The 22578-nt window shown below is 42.8% G+C and overlaps 1 protein-coding gene across 1 annotated transcript in view; it reads left to right on the plus strand.

Moving 5' to 3' along the window:
* KDSR (3-ketodihydrosphingosine reductase) overlaps positions 1-22578 on the plus strand; it is a 38948-nt gene extending 16370 nt beyond the window's left edge. Inside the window, exons 6-10 of the mRNA XM_029230448.1 lie at positions 3128-3319; positions 9087-9170; positions 12101-12184; positions 14669-14770; positions 18669-22578. Of these exons, the coding sequence (XP_029086281.1) occupies positions 3128-3319; positions 9087-9170; positions 12101-12184; positions 14669-14770; positions 18669-18788 (582 nt within the window). The 3' untranslated portion in view covers positions 18789-22578. The remainder of the gene's footprint in view (positions 1-3127; positions 3320-9086; positions 9171-12100; positions 12185-14668; positions 14771-18668) is intronic.

Raw genomic sequence — 22578 nt, forward strand, 5'->3', positions numbered from 1 at the left:
TTATCAAGTTTAGTAGTTTATCCTAGTTTGCAGAGAGTTTTTATAAGGAATGAATGTTGAATTTTGTCAGATGCTTTTTCTGCATCTATTGGGATGATCATAGAGTTCTTTTTTAGTTTGTTAATACAGTGAATTACATTGACTAGTTTCCAAATGTTTCCAACCTTGCATTCCTGGGATAAACGCTGCTTGGTTGTGATTATTATTATCCTTTCTTTGTTCTTGAGGGATATTAGCTGTACTGTTTAGTAATGTTATTTTGTGATTTTTGTATAAGGGTCAGGGTGGCCTCATAGCATGAGGAGGGGAATATTCCCTCCTTTTCAATTCTCTGGAAGAATTTGTGTAGAATTGATTTATTCTTTTTTAAAGGTTTGGTAGAATTCACCAGTGAAGCCTGAGGTTTCCTTTGTGGGAAGGTTTCTAACTTTATCTTTAACAGATGAAGGGCTACATCTATATCTTTTTATCTGTTTCTTTTGGAGTGACCTTTGGTAGCTTGTCTCTTTTAAGGAATTTGTCCATTTCATCTACGTCATTGAATGGGCAAAAGTTATTCATCATATTCCCTTATTATTATTTTAACATCCGTAGAGTTTGTAGTGATGTCACCTCTCTCATTTTTGATATTGGTAATTTGTGTTCCTTCTCTTTCCTACCAGTATGACTACAGATTTATCAATTTTGTTGATCTTCTCAACAACCAGCTTTTGGCTTTATTGATTTTTCTATTTTTTTTTCTATTCCATTTATTTCCTTTTATTTTTATTACTTTTTTTCCTGCTTACTTTTGTTTTAAGTTGCTCTTCTTTTTATAGTTTCTTTAGGCAGAAGCTGAGGTCATCCATTTAAGGCTTTTTCCCTTTTCTAACACAGGTATTTAGCGCTGTGGATTTCCACCTAAGTTCTGCGCTAGCAGCATCCTACAGATTTTGATAAGTTGTATTTTCATTTTCATTCAGTTAAAAATATTGTATAATTTCCCTTTCCATTTTCACTTTGACCCTTGGATTATTTAGAAGTGTTACTTCGTTTTTAAATATTTGGGGGATTTTCCAGAAATCTTTCTCTTTTTGATTTCCAGTTGAATTCCATTGTGGTCAGCGAACATACTTTGTATGAGTTGAATCCTTTTGAATTTATTGAGACTTGCTTTATAGCCCAGAATATAGTTTATCTTATAGCCATTCCCTGTGCACTTGAAAAGAATATATAGGGTCAGCCCCGCATATCCGAGGATACAGACAGCTGACTGTACCATGCCATTTATATGAGGGACTTGAGCATTTGCAGATTTTGGTATCGGGGGGAGGGGGGGTCCTGAAACCAATCGTCCATGGATACCGAGGGTTGGTGGTATTGTGCTGTTTTGGGTGGAGTGTTCGATCAGTGTCGATTAGGTCCAGTTGGCCGATAACATTGTTCAGGGCTCCTGTCTCCTTACTGATTTGTGTCTGCTTGTTTGTCAATTATTGAAAGTGGGGTACTGAAATCTCTGATTATGACGGTGGGTGGGTTTGTCTATGTGACTTTTTTAAACAGACTCAGTCCACATTCCTGTCCTCCAGCCCCACGCCTGCCCTCCTGCCCCCAGCGGTGCCTGGTGTGCTGCATGAGCCTTTTGGGGCTTCTGTGGTTTAATCTTGCTTTTTTAGTTTATCTTCTCCTCACCTCGCATTCAGCTTTCTGCCAGGTTAGTTCTCACTCGTCATTCTTTTCAACGTCCGAAATGTCATTGCTGCGATTTTCTTTGCTCATGTGGATTCTTGCCTTGAAAAAAATCTCTGTTGAGATTTTAGTGGGGTCTCTGAAGGGAGCTAAGGTTTACACATGGGTTCAGTATGCTTTCTTTTTTTGTCAAACCAATATAATGATATTAAAAAACATTTGGGGGGGAAAAATGGGAATCCCAGAATCCTAACATAGTCACTTACAATTTTCTACATTTCTTTGGTTTTGTACCTGTGCACATGTACTTTTATTTAATATTCAAAATAGTTGCAGTCACGGTATAAATACTGTCTGCCCTCTGCTTTTCTTTTTTTTTTCTTTTTGCGGTACGCGGGCCTCTCACTGTTGTGGCCTCTCCCTGGCTCACGGGCCCAGCCGCTCCGCGGCATGTGGGATCTTCCCGGACCGGGGCACGAACCTGTGTCCCCTGCATCGGCAGGCGGGCTCTCAACCACTGCGCCACCAGGGAAGCCCTGCCCTCTGCTTTTTTTAAACTAAGTATTTCCCCCTGGCCTGCTGGTGTTTCTGGTCATTGTTTCTAAAAGTTACTTAATGCTGTTGAGTTAACATTTCATGATGGACTTAAAGTTTGCCAGTGAAGTGTTTGGTTTCACATGGTGATAGATCTAGTATTTTTACAAGACTTTTAATATAGAAACATTGTAATGCAGTATCCTGAGACTTTCAGGTTGAAAATGTAAGGTTTTTAAGAGTTCCCAGGATGAGGGGAAAGTAGATCTTGGTGCCTCTGTGAGTTCTTACCCATCATAATATAAGAGCCGACATTTATTGAGTAATTGCTGCAGGTCAGGGGCTGTGCCAGGCGCTTGCCTTGTGTTTCCTCTTTCAATCCTTGCTGCAGGCCTGTGAGATCACACCCATATTAACCCTGTTGTCACTGAGGAAATAGAGTGTCTGACTTTTCTGTTCATCATCAAATAGGCAGTAAATGGTAGAGCCCAGGCTTTACACCACAGTCGCTGCTGTCAACCCTGGTCCCCGTCTCTTTGTGGTCTTCCTGTCACTTAGAACTAATAGAGCTGGAAATACTTGAAGCTCTTTCCTCAAAACTGTTTCTCGAAAAGTGTTACCTGTAACATGTAGTGTACTTTTTTATAAGGAGAAGACTAATTTTGACCAGTCTTCAGCAAAGATGTAAGTGCTCTCGTTGTGAGAATGTAAGGCTAGATTGAAATAGGCTCCCAGTGGTAGGTCCTGTGTGTCACGGTCACCTACAGGATCATTAGGCCTTCATTCGTTCAGCAGATCGGCTGAGCTCCCAGTCACTTGGGCTCCACTGACGAGCTCAGACTTGGTGAGAAGGCAGGATGCCCGTGGGATGCAGCCTTGGGGCGTTGACCTTGCTTAGTTCTCGTGGCCTCTTTGTTCCCTGCAGAGATTAATGAGCGTCAACTACCTGGGCAGCGTGTACCCCAGCCGAGCGGTGATCACCACCATGAAGGAACGCCGCGTGGGCAGGATTGTCTTCGTGTCCTCCCAGGCGGGGCAGTTGGGCTTATTTGGTTTCACAGCCTACTCTTCGTCCAAGTTTGCCATTAGGGGATTGGCGGAAGCTTTGCAGATGGAGGTAAGAGCTGTCTTCAGTCAGCCCAGCAATATATGTTCCCCTTTAGTCTGTAACTTCCTTACACGTGTCATTGTATTAAATTAGAGATTTGTAGATTTGGCATTAGTGAAGGAGAATTGATGCAACCCCTGAACTTTGCAGTTAACGTGCTTTTCATTGCATAAAAATTTAATACACAGTTAGCACTACTAACATCTTTGTAGCATTACAGGCATACCTCAGAGATTTTGTGGGTTCGGTTCCGGATGCAATAAAGTGAATATCGCAATAAAGTGAGTCACATGAATTGTTTGGTTTCCCAGTGCATATAAAAGCCACGTTTACACAGTACTGTGGTCCATTAAGAGTGCATAGCATTATGTCTAAAGAAACAATGTACATTCATTCCTTAATTAAAAAATACTTTATTGCTAAAAAACGTTAACCATCATCTGAGCCTTCAGTGGGTCTTGGTAATAACATCGAAGATCACTGATCTCAGATCACCATAACAAATGTAATAATAATGAAAAAGTTTGCAATATTGGGAGAATTACCAAAATGTGTCTTAGAAACACGAAATGAGCAAATGCTGTTGGAAAGATGTTGCCAATAGACTTGCTCAGTGCAGGGTTGTCACAAACCTTCAACTTGTAAAAAATGCAATAGCCGTAAAGCGCAGTAAAGCAAAGCATAATGAAGTGAGGTGTGCCTTTACTGGCCTGATGCTGTGTGCGTGTTTGTATGATATTTTATTCTTTAACTTTTTGTTGTTGCTGTTCTTTAACATTTTTAAAGATACCCCTTTAACAAAAAAGGTCTGTCCTTTATGACTGACTAATAAAACTAACGTGTTTGAAGAAAGAGCTACTGTGTAGCTCTCAGTTTTTAGACAGATTCATTTAGCTTGATCTCAGTTTCCTTGTTTGTAAAAATGAGAAACTAAAAATTGCATTTGGCTTTCCTGATACTTATATTTTAATATCCTAAAGAAATATTGAATGTGAGTGCGTTTTATCTTCACAGTGAATAGAACATCTTGTGGAAGGAGGATGTGGTTAGGATTAGCATAAAATAAGCACTTGTCAGATGTGTATAACCTTCCTCCTCAGCTGCGTGAAGTAGACTTCTGCGTTGTTGTCACATGGGGATGCTTGGAGAGCATCGCACGTATCTTTCCAAAATCACGTACTTTAAGGTAAAATTCTTTCTATTTCTATATACAGTTGACCTTGAACATCACATGTTTGAACTGCGGAGGCCCACTTATTTGTGGATTTCTTTCAATAAAGACTATAGTACCTCATGATCTGAGGTTGGTTGAATCCGTGGATGCAGCTCTGTGGGTACGGAGGGCCTCCTGGAAAGTTATACGTGGAATTCGGTTGTGCAGGGAGTCGGCGCCCCTGACCTCCACGTTGTTCAAGGGTCAGCTGTATACTGAAATATAACACTACATCATGATGTTAAGAAGCCCACAGGAAACTTCACTGTGGCCAATCCTCTTATAGTAAGAGTGTGATTTGAGAATCCCATTTAATGATTAAGATCAAGGGTGGATAAATTTTTTTCCTGTAAAGGGCCAGAGAATAAATATTTTAGCCTTTGAGGGCTAGATGGTGCCTAATGCAGCTACTCACATCTCTTGGGATAGCAGGAAAGCAGCCTTGTGCAAGATTTAAATGAACGGGTGTGGCTATGTGCCAGTAAAAACACAGGGAAAGGGCCATAGCTTGCTGACCCCTGATTCAGAGAGCCCCCAGAAGAGCCCTTGATGGTACATGGTAGAGGAACCAGCCACAGATTTCATTGTCATCAATGTCCTTGATCCTCTTAATCAATGACAGGTCATTGTCATATATGCTTAGCCTGTGGGGCACGTATGCCTGTGAAATTTCCAACAAGAACACCGGTATTTCTTTTGTAGTTTTTACTTTGAAAAGTCCCTTTATGAATAACTGTCTTATTTTTATAACACTTTTGTGAAATATACGAGGCAGATGTTGTTATGCCACCTTCTAGATAATAAAACTGAGTCTTCAGTAAAGCCATTGGGTTGCTCAGAGCCACGTCATTACCCTGTGACAGAAATAGTAACAAAGTCCATGCCTTCTCGTTCTGCCTTTTGGCTCCCTGTCTGCCTCTGTAACGTGTCTATAATTCAGGTCAGGGGTTGCCTCACCCCTTCACATCGGTCTCAGAAACCCAGTAGGAGAAGGAATAGTTTGGAATTGAAAGGTCTGTGCACGAGGGCTTTTTGTCCCCGAGTCTTGTCTTGCAGAACGACTTCAGGATTCACTCATTTAGGGCAAAGTGTATGATCCGGGCAGCCTGGTTTCCTTTCGGGTAGAAAGAAGATGTTAATAAAGCAGAGGGAAAAGACAGGAGCTGCTAGTCCAGACGAGTCCCTGAAGCCTCCTGATGACACGCGTGATTCACAGGCTGCAAGTGGCCGGTCTGGACTTGCTGGTCAGCTTGACTTCGCTCCGTACTTGGACTCCATTAAAAATGCCCTCACATAGGGCTTCCATGGTGGCGCAGTGGTTAAGAATCTGCCTACCAAGGCAGGGGGCACAGGTTCGAGCCCTGGTCCGGGAAGATCCCACATGCCGCAGAGCAACCAAGCCCGTGTGCCACAGCTACTCAGCCCACGTGCCTAGAGCCCGTGCTCTGCAACAAGAGAAGCCACCGCAATGAGAAGCCCGTGCACCGCAACTAAAGAAAGCCTGCACGCAGCAACGAAAACCCAACGCAGCCAAAAATAAATAAATAAATAAATTAATTAAAAAAAAAAAAAAACTAAACACGTACATGGAAAGTAGGTTTGAGGGGAAGTAAATTCAGTAATCAAAATCTAGTTTGTTCATAGCAGAACTTGCATCAAAACAATTGTTTCCTTACAAACATATCCAAACTTATCCTGTTTTTGAAACCTGGATCATTTGGTCTGTTTGGCCAAGGTGATTTTTGTGTTTTTGTGAATGAAACCTTCTAGACTTAGTCAGACTCTAAGTGCTGTTTATCATTCTTTTTTGGTTTAATGAACTCTTAAATCTTCCTCTCCACCCCAGCCCTTGACCCCCAGACTAAAGTTGGACCTAGAAATGTTTTACATACAATGACTAAATTTGAAAGAATGCTTTGTTGGCTTTTTTTTTTGGTCGTCCTTTTTTGACTCAGTCTTTTAGGTACAAATACATCATTTAAAGATTTTAGAAGTTGATCTTTTTGGAAAGCAGACTTCTGAGGTGGGGTGTAGCCAAAGATGTGGTAGCAGAGACCAAGTAAAAGAAAACTAGGTGTCCCCCTTTCTATTTCCCTTGGCCTCATGCCCCGCCCCCCAACCCTGTCTTTTCCCGCCATGGCCCACAAGTAAGCCGAAGCTTAAGTTCTGGAGCTTCATGTCAACAGCTGTAATCCTTCCTCCAGCCCCCATGCCTTGGCTTTGATGGAATGAGGAACAGCACACCTTAGGTGAGATAATTTTGGTAATAAGCCAGTTCGTGAGCACGTAGGGCGTCTTTCTGATTGAGAATGAGGCCAGGTAGAAGGGTGGGAATGGTAGCAGGATGGGACTAGGGCAGAGCAGTGGGGGAGACAGAATGGTCAGTGAGCAGAACAAGGAAACGCAGACAGGGGCTATGTAAATGGGAATCAGTGAAGTCCTGGCTATAAATTCTTAGCAGAAGTGGGCTTGAGGGGTCAGCACTTGTCTTAGCAAGAACCAGTGAAGCCAAATTAACCTCATTTCCTTTTCTGCCGGAGTTATGGGATCAGTCGATTAAAGGAAGGTTGTAGATATAGTTTATATAGATTTTAACAAATTATTGAACCAAGGGTTTCAGGGGACTGTAAGCTCCACAAGGGCACAGTAATAATGCAGTAAGTATTTGTTGGATAAATAAATACAGCGGTTAGGTTACTAGCCACTGGAGGTATCCAGCCATAGGTTGAGAGGGTCATTTGGCTCCATGATTGTAGGGAGGATACCAGTACCCAGAAAGGGATTGGACTGGTTTCTCCCAACCCTGACAATCTGTGCCCACCCCGGGAAAAAGCTCTTCTGGAAAGCTGTTTTAACCATTTGGAAGCTCAGCCTTAACCTTGCCTTTGAGAAACACTGCTTTGACATCCTGTCTTATGTTAGCTTAGTACCACTGCCGGGGAGGGAGCAGTGCAGAAGCGACCGCGTCTGAGCAGTCAGCTTCAGGCTTTGGGTGGGCTGTCTAATTACTGCTTATTGGCTTTTCTTTCTTTGGTGGTGTTTCTCTCTGGTCTGTGCACAGCAAAGGGCAGGGCCGTGGGAGACAGTTTTTAAAGTCAGTATCTCAAAAACAAATGGAAGAAGAATTGCTTGCTCATCAGCCTCACTGCCGGGCCGAATCCAGAGCTATTGACGAGCACGGCTGGGCCTTGAAGCTGCATGCCCCGGCGATGCTGAGTGAATGCACTCTCACGCCCTAGGTGCCTGGAACCGAACCAGCAGGAACACCGTCCTCTGCTCTTTCACTTCCTGGGCTGGCTGGCCAGGCTCTCCTGCCTGCGTGCTTCTCCTGCCCCTGCGGCTCCTCCGCGGCCCTGAGGACCGTGCTTCACAGAAGGAAGTAGGGAGAAAAAAAGCCACATGTGACACAGGACCCTGGGATGCTCTCAGAGGCTGTTGCACGAGGAAGCAATATAGTATTGTCACTTGCAGCTTCCTTAAGACGCACAGTGGTCTTCCTCACGACCAGCTGCCTGTCCGCTGCCAACTTCCTTAGGCGTTTCCGTGTGGCTAAACAGTGAGCCAGAAGCAAACAAAAGTCATGGCAGAGATTCTGATGGTTTAATCCATCCTGCTTAGCGTCACTAAGCCTCAGGGCAAGATACGAGCGTGGAGCACGGGGTCAGTGGGAAAGGTGTGTCCTGTCCGACCAGCAGGAGAATCTTCTAGAATTGTCGGGGGTGTGTTTATGAGTGAGGACACCCAGCAGTGAGGTAAACAAGCCTAGGATTCTGTTCCAGAGAGAGCCAGGGAGCTGGGAAGAGAAGCTGGGAAGGAGTTTGCACGTATAGATGTGGGATGAGATGGTTCACAGGTGAGGTTGTCCTGGTCTGACCTGGGGGGTCCACGCGGGGGAGCGTCCTGCCTGCTGGCCCTGTGGTGGAGGAAGTGACCCCTGAGCCCCTCATTGGCAGGGGAGTTCCTGAACCAGCACACTTCTCAGGGGATGGATATAATTCTAGACCCGGGTCTGGGCGCAAGAAGGGCATTGGGGAAGGGATTTGAATGATCTCAATATATTTTGTAAATGAAATCAACATAACGAGGGTTTGAGAAGCAGCCGTAAAGGAAAACAAACTTGTTTTCCTTCCTGATGGCCGAGGAGTAGACCTGTCCCGTGGCCTTGGCCACCGAGCCCAAGTGTGCGGTGGCAGGGAGGACGAGCGCATTCCCCCTTAGCATCACCTGCTCTCCTCATGGGTGGCTCCCAGGCCCCTGGCCAGCGGGAGCGGAAGGAACTTAGAAGGAGGCGAGTCTCCCTAGCTCAGGGCCAGCTGCTTTCTGGAATCGAGGTTGGGGTGAGCTTTCTGCCTTTACTTCTAAATGATCTTCAGGGCCAGGAGTTTCCTGATTCACCTGGTGGTAGTTCTTCTCTTACAGAATCACCCTGTTGGTCTCACCACCTTTTGAGAAAATCAGGGCCGTATTTAGAATGTCTGCCTGGCAGCCAGCGCAGGTTGATAAGGGAGGATGCGAAATTGTATCTTGTTTACTGAAGGGGTCGATGTTGTCTCTGAAATGCAGGTGAAGCCGTATAATGTTTATGTCACAGTTGCCTACCCACCAGACACAGACACCCCCGGGTTTGCAGAAGAAAACAAAACCAAGGTAAGTATGCCTCTCTGTGCCCTGTTTCGAGTTTTGAACGTAGGAAACCCGTTTTCCCATTTTCTGTCTTTCCACCCTTAGGCCTGGGGGCATTTTCATCAGTCAGAAAATTGAGTTCCTTTCAATTTATGTGCTTGCAAGAGGTCTCCAAACTTTCTGGAACTTTCATTTAGAGTCTTGGAGGATGTAGCCCTATTTCCAAAGGCCATTTTTGCTAAGAATCTTCAAGCTTTAATTAATAAGGTGTTTGCTTTCTGATTGAGAGTACAACTTGTATTTTAACTAACAAGATAATACTCTTTAAAAATAATATTTTCTCCCCTGGCCTTAAATACATTTAAACACCTGAAATGGTTGCTGATCCGTTGTCTCCACACGGGGGTCTAATGGGCGCCTAAGACTTAACATTTACAAAACGAAACTTGCGATTCCCTCTCCTTCCCCCCTTATTATTTTCCATCTCATTACCCGGCGCCCACCATTCCCCCAGCTGCTCAGGCTGGAAACCGCGAGGCCAGCCTTGATTCCTCCTCTCACACCACACATCCAGCTGACATGCACATCCTCTGGGCTCTGTTCTCAGAATTTATCCCAAATCAGACCTTTTTTTTTTTTTTTTGAACTGCACATATCACTACCATCCCAGCAGTGAGAACCGCTGATGTTTTTGCCTGAACTTCTCTCATGGTCTTCAGCCTGGTCTGCCTGCTCCTTTTCTTACCCCGCTGGGGTCTGTTCTTCATAAAGTAGCTAGTGATCCTTTTAAAGCCCAAGTCAGGTCTTGTCACTCCCCTGGTCAAACCCCTCTTGTGTAAAAAAAAAGCCAAAAAACAAAACTGAAAAAAAAAAAAAAACCCAAAAGATCAAAACCTCCTGTACAGCACAGTCCTGTAGAATGTTCTAGAATGGTGGAAATGGTCCTGCACGCTCCTGTATGGAAGTCACATTGTGGCTGTTGAACACTTGCAGTGCAGCTAGTGGGACCAAGACACTGGATTTCTAATTTTATTTCATTTTAAGTAATTTAAAGTTAGAATTAAATAGCACATGTTGGTGTTGGCTGTATATCAAAGAGTGCAGCTCCCCTAGCTCCCAGCGTGCCTGGAATAGAATCCAGAGGCCGCGAGCCTTTTGGGTCCCACACTGGACCTCGGCCACCTGTCCACAGCATTTTCTCCTCTCCTTGGCCTTAGCCACACCGGAGCCCTGTCTGTTCCTTGAGCTTGCCTGGCCTGTTCGCACCTGCAGGCTTTGCTCTTGCCATCCTCTCTCTGGATATTCAAATGGATCTTCCTCCTGTGTTTCTTTCCATCTCTGTACAGCCTTCATCTTGGAGAGGACTTCCCTGACCCTCTGTTATCTCAAGTATCCCTCCCGTGAGATGTGAATCCTCTTCCCTGGCCTTATTTTTCTCTATAGTGTTCATCACCTCTGGACACTAACATTAATACAGTGACTGTCAGTCATCCTGAGCTGAATGCCGTCTCTGCACTTTGTTCAGATGAACCTGCCTTGACACGTGGTAGGCACTCTCTGAGCAAACAAAGTGGGGGAGAAAGGAATCAATCAGAACTTATCCCCTTGAACTTGGTATTGATGTGTTTTCCTCTCTTTTATAGTGATGCTTAGTAAGTGTGAATCTGCACAGCATAAAAATTGGCACTTATGCTCCATGGGCTGTATATTTGCAACAAGATGTTTATGATTTAGAAGCTTTTTCTCCTATTCATTTCTCTTTGGTGCTGCCTCTTAAAAATTACTACTATTTCAAAGAAGTAAATTTAAGCCAAATGAGTAAGGGGAATCTGCTAAGCAGATTTGCAACATTTGGTAAGTGGTCTTTTAGGCAGAAGCCAAAGCTGACAAAGGACGGTGATTTCCCTGTGAAGATTTGATTTTGTTGTTAAATTGGGGTTTTTTGTTTTTCCTCCACTAAAATGTCAGGCTGACTTCTTTGGGTAAATAAAATTCTACCTTGATCTGCGGGTCCCGTAGGGGGCGCCATAGTGCCTTTAAATCTCCTGAGTATCTGGCCATACACGGTTATGTTAGCCTGGGGGTCTGGAAGAATCAATGGTGGCACCTTCAAAAGGGCTTTTCTGTGACAAAGTGAGAGAGTGGCATGTACATATATACATGACCAAACGTAAAATAGATAGCTAGTGGGAAGCAGCCGCATAGCACAGGGAGATCAGCTTGGTGCTTTCTGACCACTTAGAGGGATGGGATAGGGAGGGTGGGAGGGAGGGAGACGCAAGAGAGAAGAGATATGGGCATATATGTATATGTATAGCTGACTCACTTTGTTATAAAGCAGAAACTAACACACCATTGTAAAGCAATTATACTCCAATAAAGATGTTAAAAAAAAAGGGCTTTTCTGTTAATTTAGGTTCATCAAGAAACACTTGACTTTTATGAGCACTGTGCTATTCTATTTTAAGAAAATATGTTCTGTTTTTTATTTTATTTTATTTTTTCAAGCCTACATGGTAAATAAAATTTATTGTTTCATGCCATTTAAGGCTTAAGTTTTGAAACTTCTAACTGAAACTCCCTTCTAAAGAATTTTTGAGCACATGTGTTGCATGTCGCTCCAAAGAAGATTTTTTAAAAATGAAAATAAAGACAGGGCAAGGTATTTTTTTTCATTTTTTAAACTTAAGCTCTGATGGTCCTCATTGGAACTGAGACACATCCCACAGAGAGTAGCTGGGGTCTCCTTGTCTTGCTTCAGCTACTGGGCTGAATTTTATACAGTAACCAGTAATCAGTAAACTGATTTGAAATCTAGATAGAGATAATTCTAAAAACAGGAATCAGTTCAAAGGCAGAAAACTGGAATTATGTATAAATTTGGGGAGGAGGGCTGTAAAATTATTTTTTAACTCGGTGGGCAGTAATGGTATGTCTCATTTTTTCACCTTCAGCCTTTGGAGACTCGTCTTATTTCAGAGACCACATCTGTTTGCAAACCAGAACAAGTGGCCAAACAAATTGTTAAAGATGCCATAGTAAGTAAAAACCTTGTTTCCTTTTATTAATAGTTAACAGTACTGTATTTCCAAAAAGATATTTTTCTCAGGGCTTATTTCAAAATATAAATTATTGGGGTTTTGTGGTGAGTTAAATTCATCATATCTAATATTAGACTGTACTTTTCTTCCCTTGTTGATTCCATGTTGATTAGTAGGTTCTGGAAACTAGTAATATATCTTAATCTTAGGAACAGATTGATCAGTCTGAGAACTTCGGTTCTTTGAAAGGAAAATGAGACTTAACCTGTGATGTGTAAACGGTATGTACTATATACTGTATGCGGCATGTTGTCCTCTTCGTTCCTGCAGTATTTTCAGTTTTAGATTATTTTAGGTGTCTTACTGCCAGATGTGTTGATGAAGGATGTTTCTTTCACCTTCCTGCTTCCCAGTATCCTTTTCCCAAATGTTTACTAATAAGAAAGTGCCACAAGCCCACTGGGCCATCATCCTGTCAACTCAGCTAATGCACTTCCAGGCTACCGAGTTTATTCTGAGTCAGAAATGGTATTTTTAGAAACCAGGTGCTATTCTGTAGGACAGCGTATGTGCCGCAAGCTTTTTGGCAACATTCCCGTTAACCCACATGCAGAAAAGTATACATGTACAGGGGATGTCTGTAAACCTTAGGACCCGTTGAATTTAGGAAATTTGGGGACGATTGGAATGAGAAGCGTCAGGAGGCTGGGCCTTGGCCTGGAAGGAACGTCCGTGCCGCTGCATGTTCAGGCTGAGCCGAGCAGAATACAGGAAGCATCGAAGGCTATTAAAATATCTGCAGAAGTGGGGAGAACTTTGCCCTGATTGTGTTCAAAGGCATAGAAAGAGGGCACCAGCGGATTGGGCGGACTTTGTTTTTCCTGCTTATCTCAAGTCAAAGCAAACACACTCCATGTTTTTAATGATCCGAAGCAGCTCTTTGTATTTTGGCAGGATTCATTTAATCTGGCGGTTCTCACGCTTTTTCATCTCTTGACTCTAAAGTTGTCGACAACCCCAGAGAACTTTTGTTTCCATGGGTTATATATTTGCCGTATCACAAATTGAAACTGCGTCATTTAAAAAATATGTATTCATTTAAAATAACAGTGGTAAATCCATTATATTTTAATGAGCATTTTTTATAACAAAAATTATTTTTCAAAACAAAATTTAGTGAGAAGGGTGGTGTTGTTTTACATTTCACTGGTTCTTTAATGTCTGTGTTAATAGAGGACAGCTGGATCCTCATAGCTTCTGCATTCGGTCTGCTGTAACATGTTATTTTGAATGAAGGATATAAAGTAGATCTGGCCTTACGGAGACATATAGTTGGAATGGGAAGGAATATGTTATAGGCTTCTCAGATAATTGTGCACATTCTTATTTATTTTTTGGGAGGGACATAAAACCTAAACTGGATGAATAGTAGTTTCTTAAAAGTTAGTTGCAATGTGAAATTGAAACTCTATCAATGAACTTCTTGTTCTCTGTTACATGTTACATTGGTCTGCCTTGCACTTTGAATGTTTTGTACCCATTCATGGTTTTGTAACATTATGCATTAGTCATTTGGAAAATATGGATTCCTTGAGTTATCAAAAAAATGACATTCATTACTATCACTGCTGATCTTATTATAAAAGTCTTTCTGTATTGGGAAGCTGACAGTCTCAAAATGGCAGATACATTTTCCCAATTCTTAATTTTTCCTTGAAATCTCAGATTTGAACATTGATCACAAAAGCTGCCAGTTTTCCTTGAAGCGACAGTCCTTTCATTCATTTTCTGCGAAGTATCTTCCGGATACCCGTGTTTGAATAACCACAGATTGTCCGTCCATGGTTCTTGCATGTAAAAATAGTGTTCTGCAGAAAAAGCAGGACCTTTCCTGACTACGGTTGGAGGAGGGCTCTTCTTCAAGGCATCTGTCCCCTTCCATGTGGATTTGTCACAGAATATTAAGACATGTCCTCAAGGGTTGAGATTTAACAAAACGATTAATTTTACTGCTTTATCAAGGGCATTTTTAAGCAAAACTGACATTTAAAAAGTTTTTGGAGATTTAAACAATTTCTGTTTTCTTTGTGTATTTATTTATCACTGCAAGTGTGTGTGGCAGTGGAGAGGCACCACCAGTGTGGTCTGTGCTAATGAGACAGCAGTTTTGCCTGTCAGTGCAAGTGTCACTGGGTGAAAAAGGCATTTAACGTCTTAGTATCATCATGACAATCGTGTTGTCCTCGTGGAAGGGTCTCAGGACACTCAGGGTCCATGGATCCACATTTTGAGAAGTGGCTGTTCAGCCATCCCAGCCCATCTGCTGAGGCCACGTTCGGCTCTGAGCTGCGACATGTGCTTTGTTACCCTCTCCTCCTACCTGAAGTGAACAGACACACGTCATTGTTTCCAATGTGACTGAGTTGATTCCTTCCCATGTCGCTACTATTGCCTCTGTCTTTTCTTTTCCTTCTGTTTTAGCAAGGAAATTTCAACAGTTCCATCGGCTCGGATGGGTACATGCTCTCGTCCCTGACCTGTGGAATGGCTCCGGTAACTTCCATCACTGAAGGGCTCCAGCAGGTGAGCTGAGCTGTGCCTAGGCCTCCGGACAGATGGACACACAGACAGACAACAGGCGCCTCTCAGTGAACCTCAATGAGAAAAGGCTAAAGGAAGACATAGCAACTTTACATGAGGATGTGAAGAATTTTTATTGAAGTATCAACTTTTTTCTTCCTTTACCTGGGAGAAGTAAAAAGGAAGTAGGTTAAAGCTGTAACTTGAGGAATTTAGTCTGGGAAGAAGACTTTCATGCTGGGTACTGTGGATATAGAGAGAAAACACTGTCTCTGCTATTGGGGTGTTAATCTGGGTTCTCCTCTGAGAATCACTCATCTTCTGTGTTTGAAAAATGGAAATCTCTGTCACTAGGGGGATGGGGTGGACTTGCCTGAAAGTCCTGGAATATTAGACTGGAACAATTTCCTGTGGGTCAGGCCACAGAAGCTTAGGGAGATAAGTCAGGGATTCAACGCAATCCCTGCCCTCACGGAAATTATAGTTCATCCAGAACACACACAAAAGTTAACTGCTCCTTGATGAGCCGGGTGCCGTGTTTGCTACTGGAGCATCAGAGGTAAGGCAACCTCTCTGACCTCAGGGGGCTTGCAGTCTAGAGGGAGAGACTGAGAAGAATGGTGAGGCTAGTACAGTGCAGCGTAATGAGAGTTATAACAGAGGAATTGCTCTAGAAAGACCAAGCCGAGGATGACGGAGGGTAGGAGGAGGGCAGGGAGGGGTGGGAAGGCCACTGAGCAGGGGCTGCCCCCACTAGTGGGCAGTTTGTGACAAAGCGCTACGCTAAATGTGTAGTCGATGTGCAGTCAATGTGCAGTCGACCACATCCAGATGGAAAGTCCCCGGGACTTAGGTGTTGATTTTCCTCCCTCTTCTCTTCTCACTGTGATTCTCTCTTAAGAGTAGATGCTAGGGACTTCCCTGGCTGTCTAGTGGTTAAGACTCTGCTCTTCCGCTGCAGGGGGTGCGGGTTCGATCCCCGGTCGGGGAACTAAGATCCCGCGTGCCATGTGGCCAGGAAAAGAAAAAAAGGACGAGCCACTACATTTCTTTTAGATGTTTTCCCTGGGCTGTGACTTTACGTCTGAAGTTCAACACGTCCACAGGAAGACTTTATAGTATTTTCCCCAGCATCCTGCCCCCTGCCTTCTGTCAGCAGTTCTGTATTCCCTGCCCCCGTGATCAGTGTTCACGTTCACTTCCGAGACCAACCAGAAACGGGCGTGTCATCGCCCACCCAGCTTCTCCTGCCCCTCACATCGGGGCAGCTCTTGTCTGCCCGCCCTCTCGTCCTGGGTCGGCCCACTTTCCTGGCCCTGTCACTGCTCGTGCAGCTCAGACCAGGACACTCCGTGCCTGAGGCTCTGTGCGCCAGAGGCTGTGAACCGGGGAGCCACGCGCCTGTGAAACGTTCTGTTTGGTCCATCTGGTATGAGCCTGCGTGTGGAAATAGAATAGTTTCAAAATTAGATTTACGTTCAAAGTCGAGATTTTGGACTTTTCTTGGAGACCCAGCAGCCCAGGGTCTGCATTCTCACCTGGCATCACCGGCTGGCACGGATGCACAGGGCACAGACTCCCAGCCCCTGTGGCGCGGCCCTCTGACCTCCGGCCCTGTCACCCCCTCTTCCTTCTCCTCTTGCCCCTCCTCTTCTTTCTGCCACTTTGTCATTGTCCCTCCATCCCCACTTTCCTTTGACCAACTTCCAACCTTCCTTCAAGGCCTCACCTTAAACGTTGCTTTTTCCAGAAATCTCCATGACTGGGTGAAATGCCTTGGACTCACCCCTATTTTAGCCTCTGATTATGCTGTAGTATAATTGCTTTTTTTTGTGTTTTTTTTTTTTTTCATTCCCTTAAGTTAAAAAAAAAATTTTTGACTTCATTTATTTATTTTGCGGTACGCGGGCCTCTCACTGCTGTGGCCTCTCCCGTTGCGGAGCGCAGGCTCAGCGGCAATGGCTCACGGGCCCAGCCACTCCGCGGCATGTGGGATCTTCCCGGACCGGGGCACGAACCCGTGTCCCCTGCATCGGCAGGCAGACTCCCAACCACTGTGCCACCAGGGAAGCCCTGACTTTATTTTTTAGAGCAGTTTTAGGGTTATAGAAAATGTGAGCGGGAATTAGTGAGTTGCTGCAGACCCTCTCTTCCCCTCCCCCCTCCCTACTATTAACATCTTGCCTTAGTGTGGCCGCACTGTTACAATTGATGAGCCAGTATTGATACATTATTACCAACTGAAGTCCATAGTTTGCACTAGGGTTTATTCATGGCGTTATCCATCCATCCTGTGGGTTTTGACAAATGTAGAATGACATGTATCCACCATTGCAGTGTCATACAGACTATTCACTGCCCTGACGTTCCCCTATGTCCACCTGTTCATCCCCCACCCCCCTTCTGAACCCCTGGCAACCCTTGATCTTTTTACTGTCTCCAGAGTTTTCCTTTTCCAGCTTCCCTTTGGTTTTTACATTTTTCAAAATTATCCTTGCGCACACTTCAGAGAATCAAATTGTTTTTAAGACTCATTATGAGACACAGCAAACCCTCACCCCATACCCCGCGTTTCACCTTTCTCAGGAGCAGTCAGGCTGTCCTCTTAGCTGGACCTTCTGACCTTCACCTCCTTATCTCTAGGCAGATACTTACGTGGCCGCTTCCACTTGATTTCTCAGTTCGGGATCAGGTACTAGCTCTGCTCTGAAGGATGAGGATGGAGCTCTCCTTTTTCCACCCTGTCCTACCTGCTCACACCCGCCTCTCCTCCATCCCCACCCTCGCTTTTTAGTGATATTGTGATTTTGGTTAGATCTGTATTGAGATAACCATCCTTAGGGCTATTTAAATGCTCTTCACAGCTGAGCTATGTAATGCACATAACTAATTTTCCTTTCTTATACAACCTTTTGTTTTCCCTGAAACTATTGTTGGCCTTTTTAATGTATTATTTCTGTGTATTATTCCTAATGACTGTCTTCATCTCCTCTCAGAAATATCAGATACTCTGTCAGCTTCACCACTGGAAGGAATGCCTCCTGGTGCCTTCTGACCTGCCTGTCAGGAGTGGCTGCCCCCAGTCAGGTGCTTAGCTGACCCCGGCCTCCCCTTCACGGTCATCCTGGGGGACCCGTCTGCCTCTCTTGGGTTTTGGGTCCCCTGCCTTCTGCGTCACAGGACATTGCCTTTCTTTGTTGACACCGCTCTCTTTGGCTGTTTACCTCTTCTGGTAGCTTCCTACAAAAAGCGTGCTGGGGAGGCAAATTTTTTGAGGCTTTGTGTATCTGAAACTATTTCTCTTTAAAATTTCCACTTACAGGTGTTGTAGTGAGAGTTCTTTAGTGGAAAGAGTGAAAATTAATGGATATGGTTAATTGCTGTCTTAACCCTGAAATAGTAATTGCCCTTTTTCAGTTGGTTGTCTGCCCTGGTATGGAGTGTGCTGGTGGAGGCCGGCACTGGGCTTTCTCACCACAGTGCTCTCAGCACCTAGTGTAGGGTCTGCCTTTTATGATCAGAACATAAACCTTAAACCAAAAAGCCTTGATTGTAGCTTGGATATTTGAGGTGCTGCGCTGGATCTACCCTAGCTCAGAGAACCCCAAGACTACTAAGAATCCCTATTTTGTTCTTTGTATAATTTGCATATATTAACTGGACAAATGTTTTGTCGTTGCCTGTCTGGCAGGCCCTGTGCTGTGCAGTGGCTCAGAGCAGACAACTTCTGTTCTCCGTGTTCTGCTGGCACTTACAAATTTTTCATTATACGTACTCATCCTTGGAGCAGATTGGAAGATGCGTCTTAGAAACTATTTATAAGAGACATATCCTAAAATCCCTTGAAATGGATGATTGCGTCGTCCTGTTGCATGAGCTCAAAGGTCTCTTTGTCTTGCAGGTAGTCACCATGGGCCTTTTCCGTACGATTGCTTTGTTTTACCTTGGAAGCTTCGACAGTATAGTTCGTCGCTGCATGATGCAGAGAGCGAAATCTGAAATTGCAGACAAAACTGCCTAATTCTTATCCCTTGGAAAAAGACTTTCTAAATAATTTGACCAGCTTGCTGCTAAACGGGACGCAGTTTTTGGCCTGCAGACACTCATGTCTTGCTTTCGAATCTGTGAGATTGGACCAGTGCTCTTCAGAAACCTGGCTGCAAGCAGGGGGATAGACGTTCAACTCCAGAGAATATTATTAATACTATGCAAATTTGGAGCAGGAGACCACTTGATTCTCCGAGGCGACGAAGTGATGGTAAGGGAATTCATAGCGTGTGAGCAGGGTAAATGACAGGATTCCAGAGTGATCACTGAAAAATTTTTTTCTATTTATTCTTTTTTTTCCCTGGTAGAGATCAAGTCCAGAAATGTACTTTCCAAGCACTTTTTTTAACCTTTCATGAGAGGCAGTTTATGGGTTCCTGGGGCCTTTTTCTTTTCTTTTTTCTTTTTTTTCTTTTTAACTTGGTGTATTTTATTCCAGATGCATTTTATACACTGCCGCTGTGTCTGAGTGCATAGTAACGTCCCTCACTTACTCTGTTGCTGGTGGACTCTCGTGGCTTCTCTCTCTTTGATCCCATAAAACTACAAGGGGGATGGGAGAGGGCAATGCAGTGGAACAAAGGAGATAAATATTTTCCAGTCGGAAAAAATAATGCTTTCTTGTCTTCTTTAGACTCAAATGCTTAGGGCACTGTTCATTTTTCATTTACTGGGAAAGGCAGGCTCCTAAAATGTTTTCTGAAGAGAAGTCAAATCTTAGAAGCTTAAAAGTTTACAATTTCTTCAATAGCCATGATGACCTGAAGCTCACCCATGCCATTGTAGTGTCTTATTCTTCCCATGTCTTCCTTTCCAATTTTGCTTATACTGCTATAATATTTTTGTAAAAAAAAAGAGAAGACCAGTTTTTTTTGACTTGACTTTTTAAATTAATTAATGAATTTATTAAAACAAATGAAAAAATTAGAAAGCGTGACCTTTGTCTCCTCGTAGCATATATGTAGCTTTTAAGAAAGGCTGATGATAGCATGTTTCAGTTTTATTCATTAAGAAAAAAAATGTAGGACGACAAGGCCGATGTTGAAGATACTCGTTTTTGAAATAAAATGATCACCCTGTTCTTTCTATGACTCTCCCACTGACCCTGAGAACATCCTCTCTGTACCACATGTTAAGAAAGCCCAGCCATCACTCTCACCGTAGAGACCTGGAAATCCTGTTGGTCCCCTGAGTTTTGTTTCGAGATGCCAGGCTCCGTTGTCCATTGGTTGGATTTCCACAGCAAGTGCCTCTGTTGAGTTTTAGCCACCGCTACCTGCTTCGCTCTGTCATTGTATATGTTCCTCCGACTTGAGGGCAGTCACCTCCATTGTAACGCTGTGTCCCCTCCCCTTTGCATACACAGTAAGTTTATACCACCTTCCAGTTCCTTTTGGTGAGAAAAGACCACTGCTTTTGAAGAAGAAACTTTTTTTTATTGTTTAAAAAAAAAAACAACACAAAAGGTTGTTTCGGTAACAGTACAAAACAATACAATTCTACAAAAGATTAAAGACCTAAAAATTATTGCAAATCTTTTTTGCTTTTGAGTTTTTGAACTCTTGACTTTAAAATGACTTAATTTTTACAAAGTAAGATGTCTGATGGCTTTAATCCATGGTGTCTTTTTGAAAGACATGAGAATGGCACATTTTCAAACACTGACAAAGACAGAAGAAATGATTATTTAATATATAAGGTGCTTGGGATGACTTCATTGCAGTTGATGGGGCTGGTTTGAACCCATAATGGTTTCATGAATCTTTCAGCCTTAGAGAGCCATCATTTGCGAAGCTGAGTCATACCGGGCAGCCTCTGGAAGGGAGTAAAGGCCGTGTTCTCCTAATTCACGGATACAGATTAATCGCTGGGTGCTCCTCAATTTTATTCTTTTCTTATAAATGTTTCTTGAATGTTGGCACCTTCTACTGAAGGTCTATATTAAAATCTAGTCCCAGGTGATGCCTCATTTAATAAAATTAACTATTTTGCAATAGTTATTTCAATATACATTTCTCAAGGTATCCTCAGAGAGGACACTGTGACTCCAGGTCATCTACTGCATTAACAAATTTGCAATCCCCTGTTCCACGGTGGGGAGATATCCCCAACCCAAATGAAGCTCAGGCATGAGAGCAGATTTGTGGAGGTTATAGTATCAGGGAATGGGCTGCTTTGTCAGAGATGGCAAAGGTCTACATTCTTGTAACCAAAAAGCTTTGAAAACTGAGGTGTTCCTTTTTTTCTCCCTAAATTTGGTGCCATAATTCATTTGATAGCAAAACCTGACTTGAGATTATTATAGTTTTTATTTATGCCACTCCATGGGCTGTTCATTAATTTTGTCCGAAGAAATACCAATGAGTTTGACTTACAGGGATTACCCCAGACTCTGTGGAGATGTTTTGTAATATCCAGTATATGCCCCATACTACCTTTTTAAATGCAAAAAAAAAATGATGAATTCTGAAACACATCTGGCCTGAAGGGCTTTGGATGAGGGATTGTAGACACTTAAGCAGCATCACATAACGATCTGGCTTCATCCAAAACATGAAAATATTACAAGGCAAATTCTATTTTTTATCCTTTTTGGCTCAATTCTTGTACAACCTTTTTTTATACTGACTTGCTTTTTTGCTCAGGGGAAGAAGAGAAAGCCTGAGTCAGATTGTTAGGGAAACTACTGGCTTTTTTTTAAGGATTGCATTGATTCAACACTTCCTATTGTACCCAGAAGTGGGTATGTCTTACTTGTGGCAGAAGAAGTTCAATCATAATTCTGTTGAAATGTGGGTTCTCTCTGTGTGAGACATAGGTTATTATGTGAGTTTCAGTTCCAAGTGTCTGCCTCTGCTAGGTTGGGGTGTACTGTTTTATTATAATGTATTTGTGAGTATATTTATTTTAAAATGCTTAACGTTACTCAGCCTTAGAAATTCCAAAATATGTTCAAGGACCCTCTATCATTGAAAAAGGTGTAAAAACAATTCTCATTTATTTTTACAAAAACAAAGTCAAGAGAGTTGTTCTTTATGTTTTAAAATTTAATTTTTACACCTGAAAGGAGAAGAAACTAAAAATGCTGTTAGTGATGGTCCCTTTATATGAACACATATATGTTTAATTATGTCTCTATTTGGATCTGTTAAGCCATATATTGTTGATTCTTAGAAGTAAACATTTGAGAGACCATTTCTAATATTTAGATGACAAGAGCATTTTGATCACAGTTGCTTAGATGCAAAGAATTGTATGTCTTTGTCTTTCTAGAAGTCAATACCATAATAATTTTTTTTCTTACTGAATTGTATCATCAACAGATTTAATTTTATTACATCATATTCCACTTCAAACGTGTCTTAACTCACTTGAGGACACTTAAAAGATTCACACTTTTTGACATAAAATGTTTTGAATCTTTCTCATTTCCTTATCTTCTTAGTGACTCAGCTTTGAAAAAATACCTACTAACCATAACCTTCCATATTCTGGACTAAATCTTGTTTAGTTCAGACCAGTGATGGCAGATTTGGTATTTTGAAGAGGAGGTAATAGCTATTATATTTTACACTTGCTTGATGTGACAACTCTAAAGACATTTTTAAACTGTTAAGAGTGCCTATGGCTATTTTGATATATATTAGAACCTGTGTTTGCTACTTTAGAAGCTTTTGTGGCAGAATTGTAACCTGATTTTCATATCTTGTATTTCTGAATCACAACAAGAAATAAATGGGGAACACGCTTTACAGATTCAAAAA

Source organism: Monodon monoceros, unplaced genomic scaffold (assembly GCF_005190385.1).
Source record: "Monodon monoceros isolate NGI ecotype Baffin Bay Population unplaced genomic scaffold, NGI_Narwhal_1 Super_Scaffold_1, whole genome shotgun sequence".
Lineage (NCBI taxonomy): Eukaryota > Metazoa > Chordata > Mammalia > Artiodactyla > Monodontidae > Monodon > Monodon monoceros.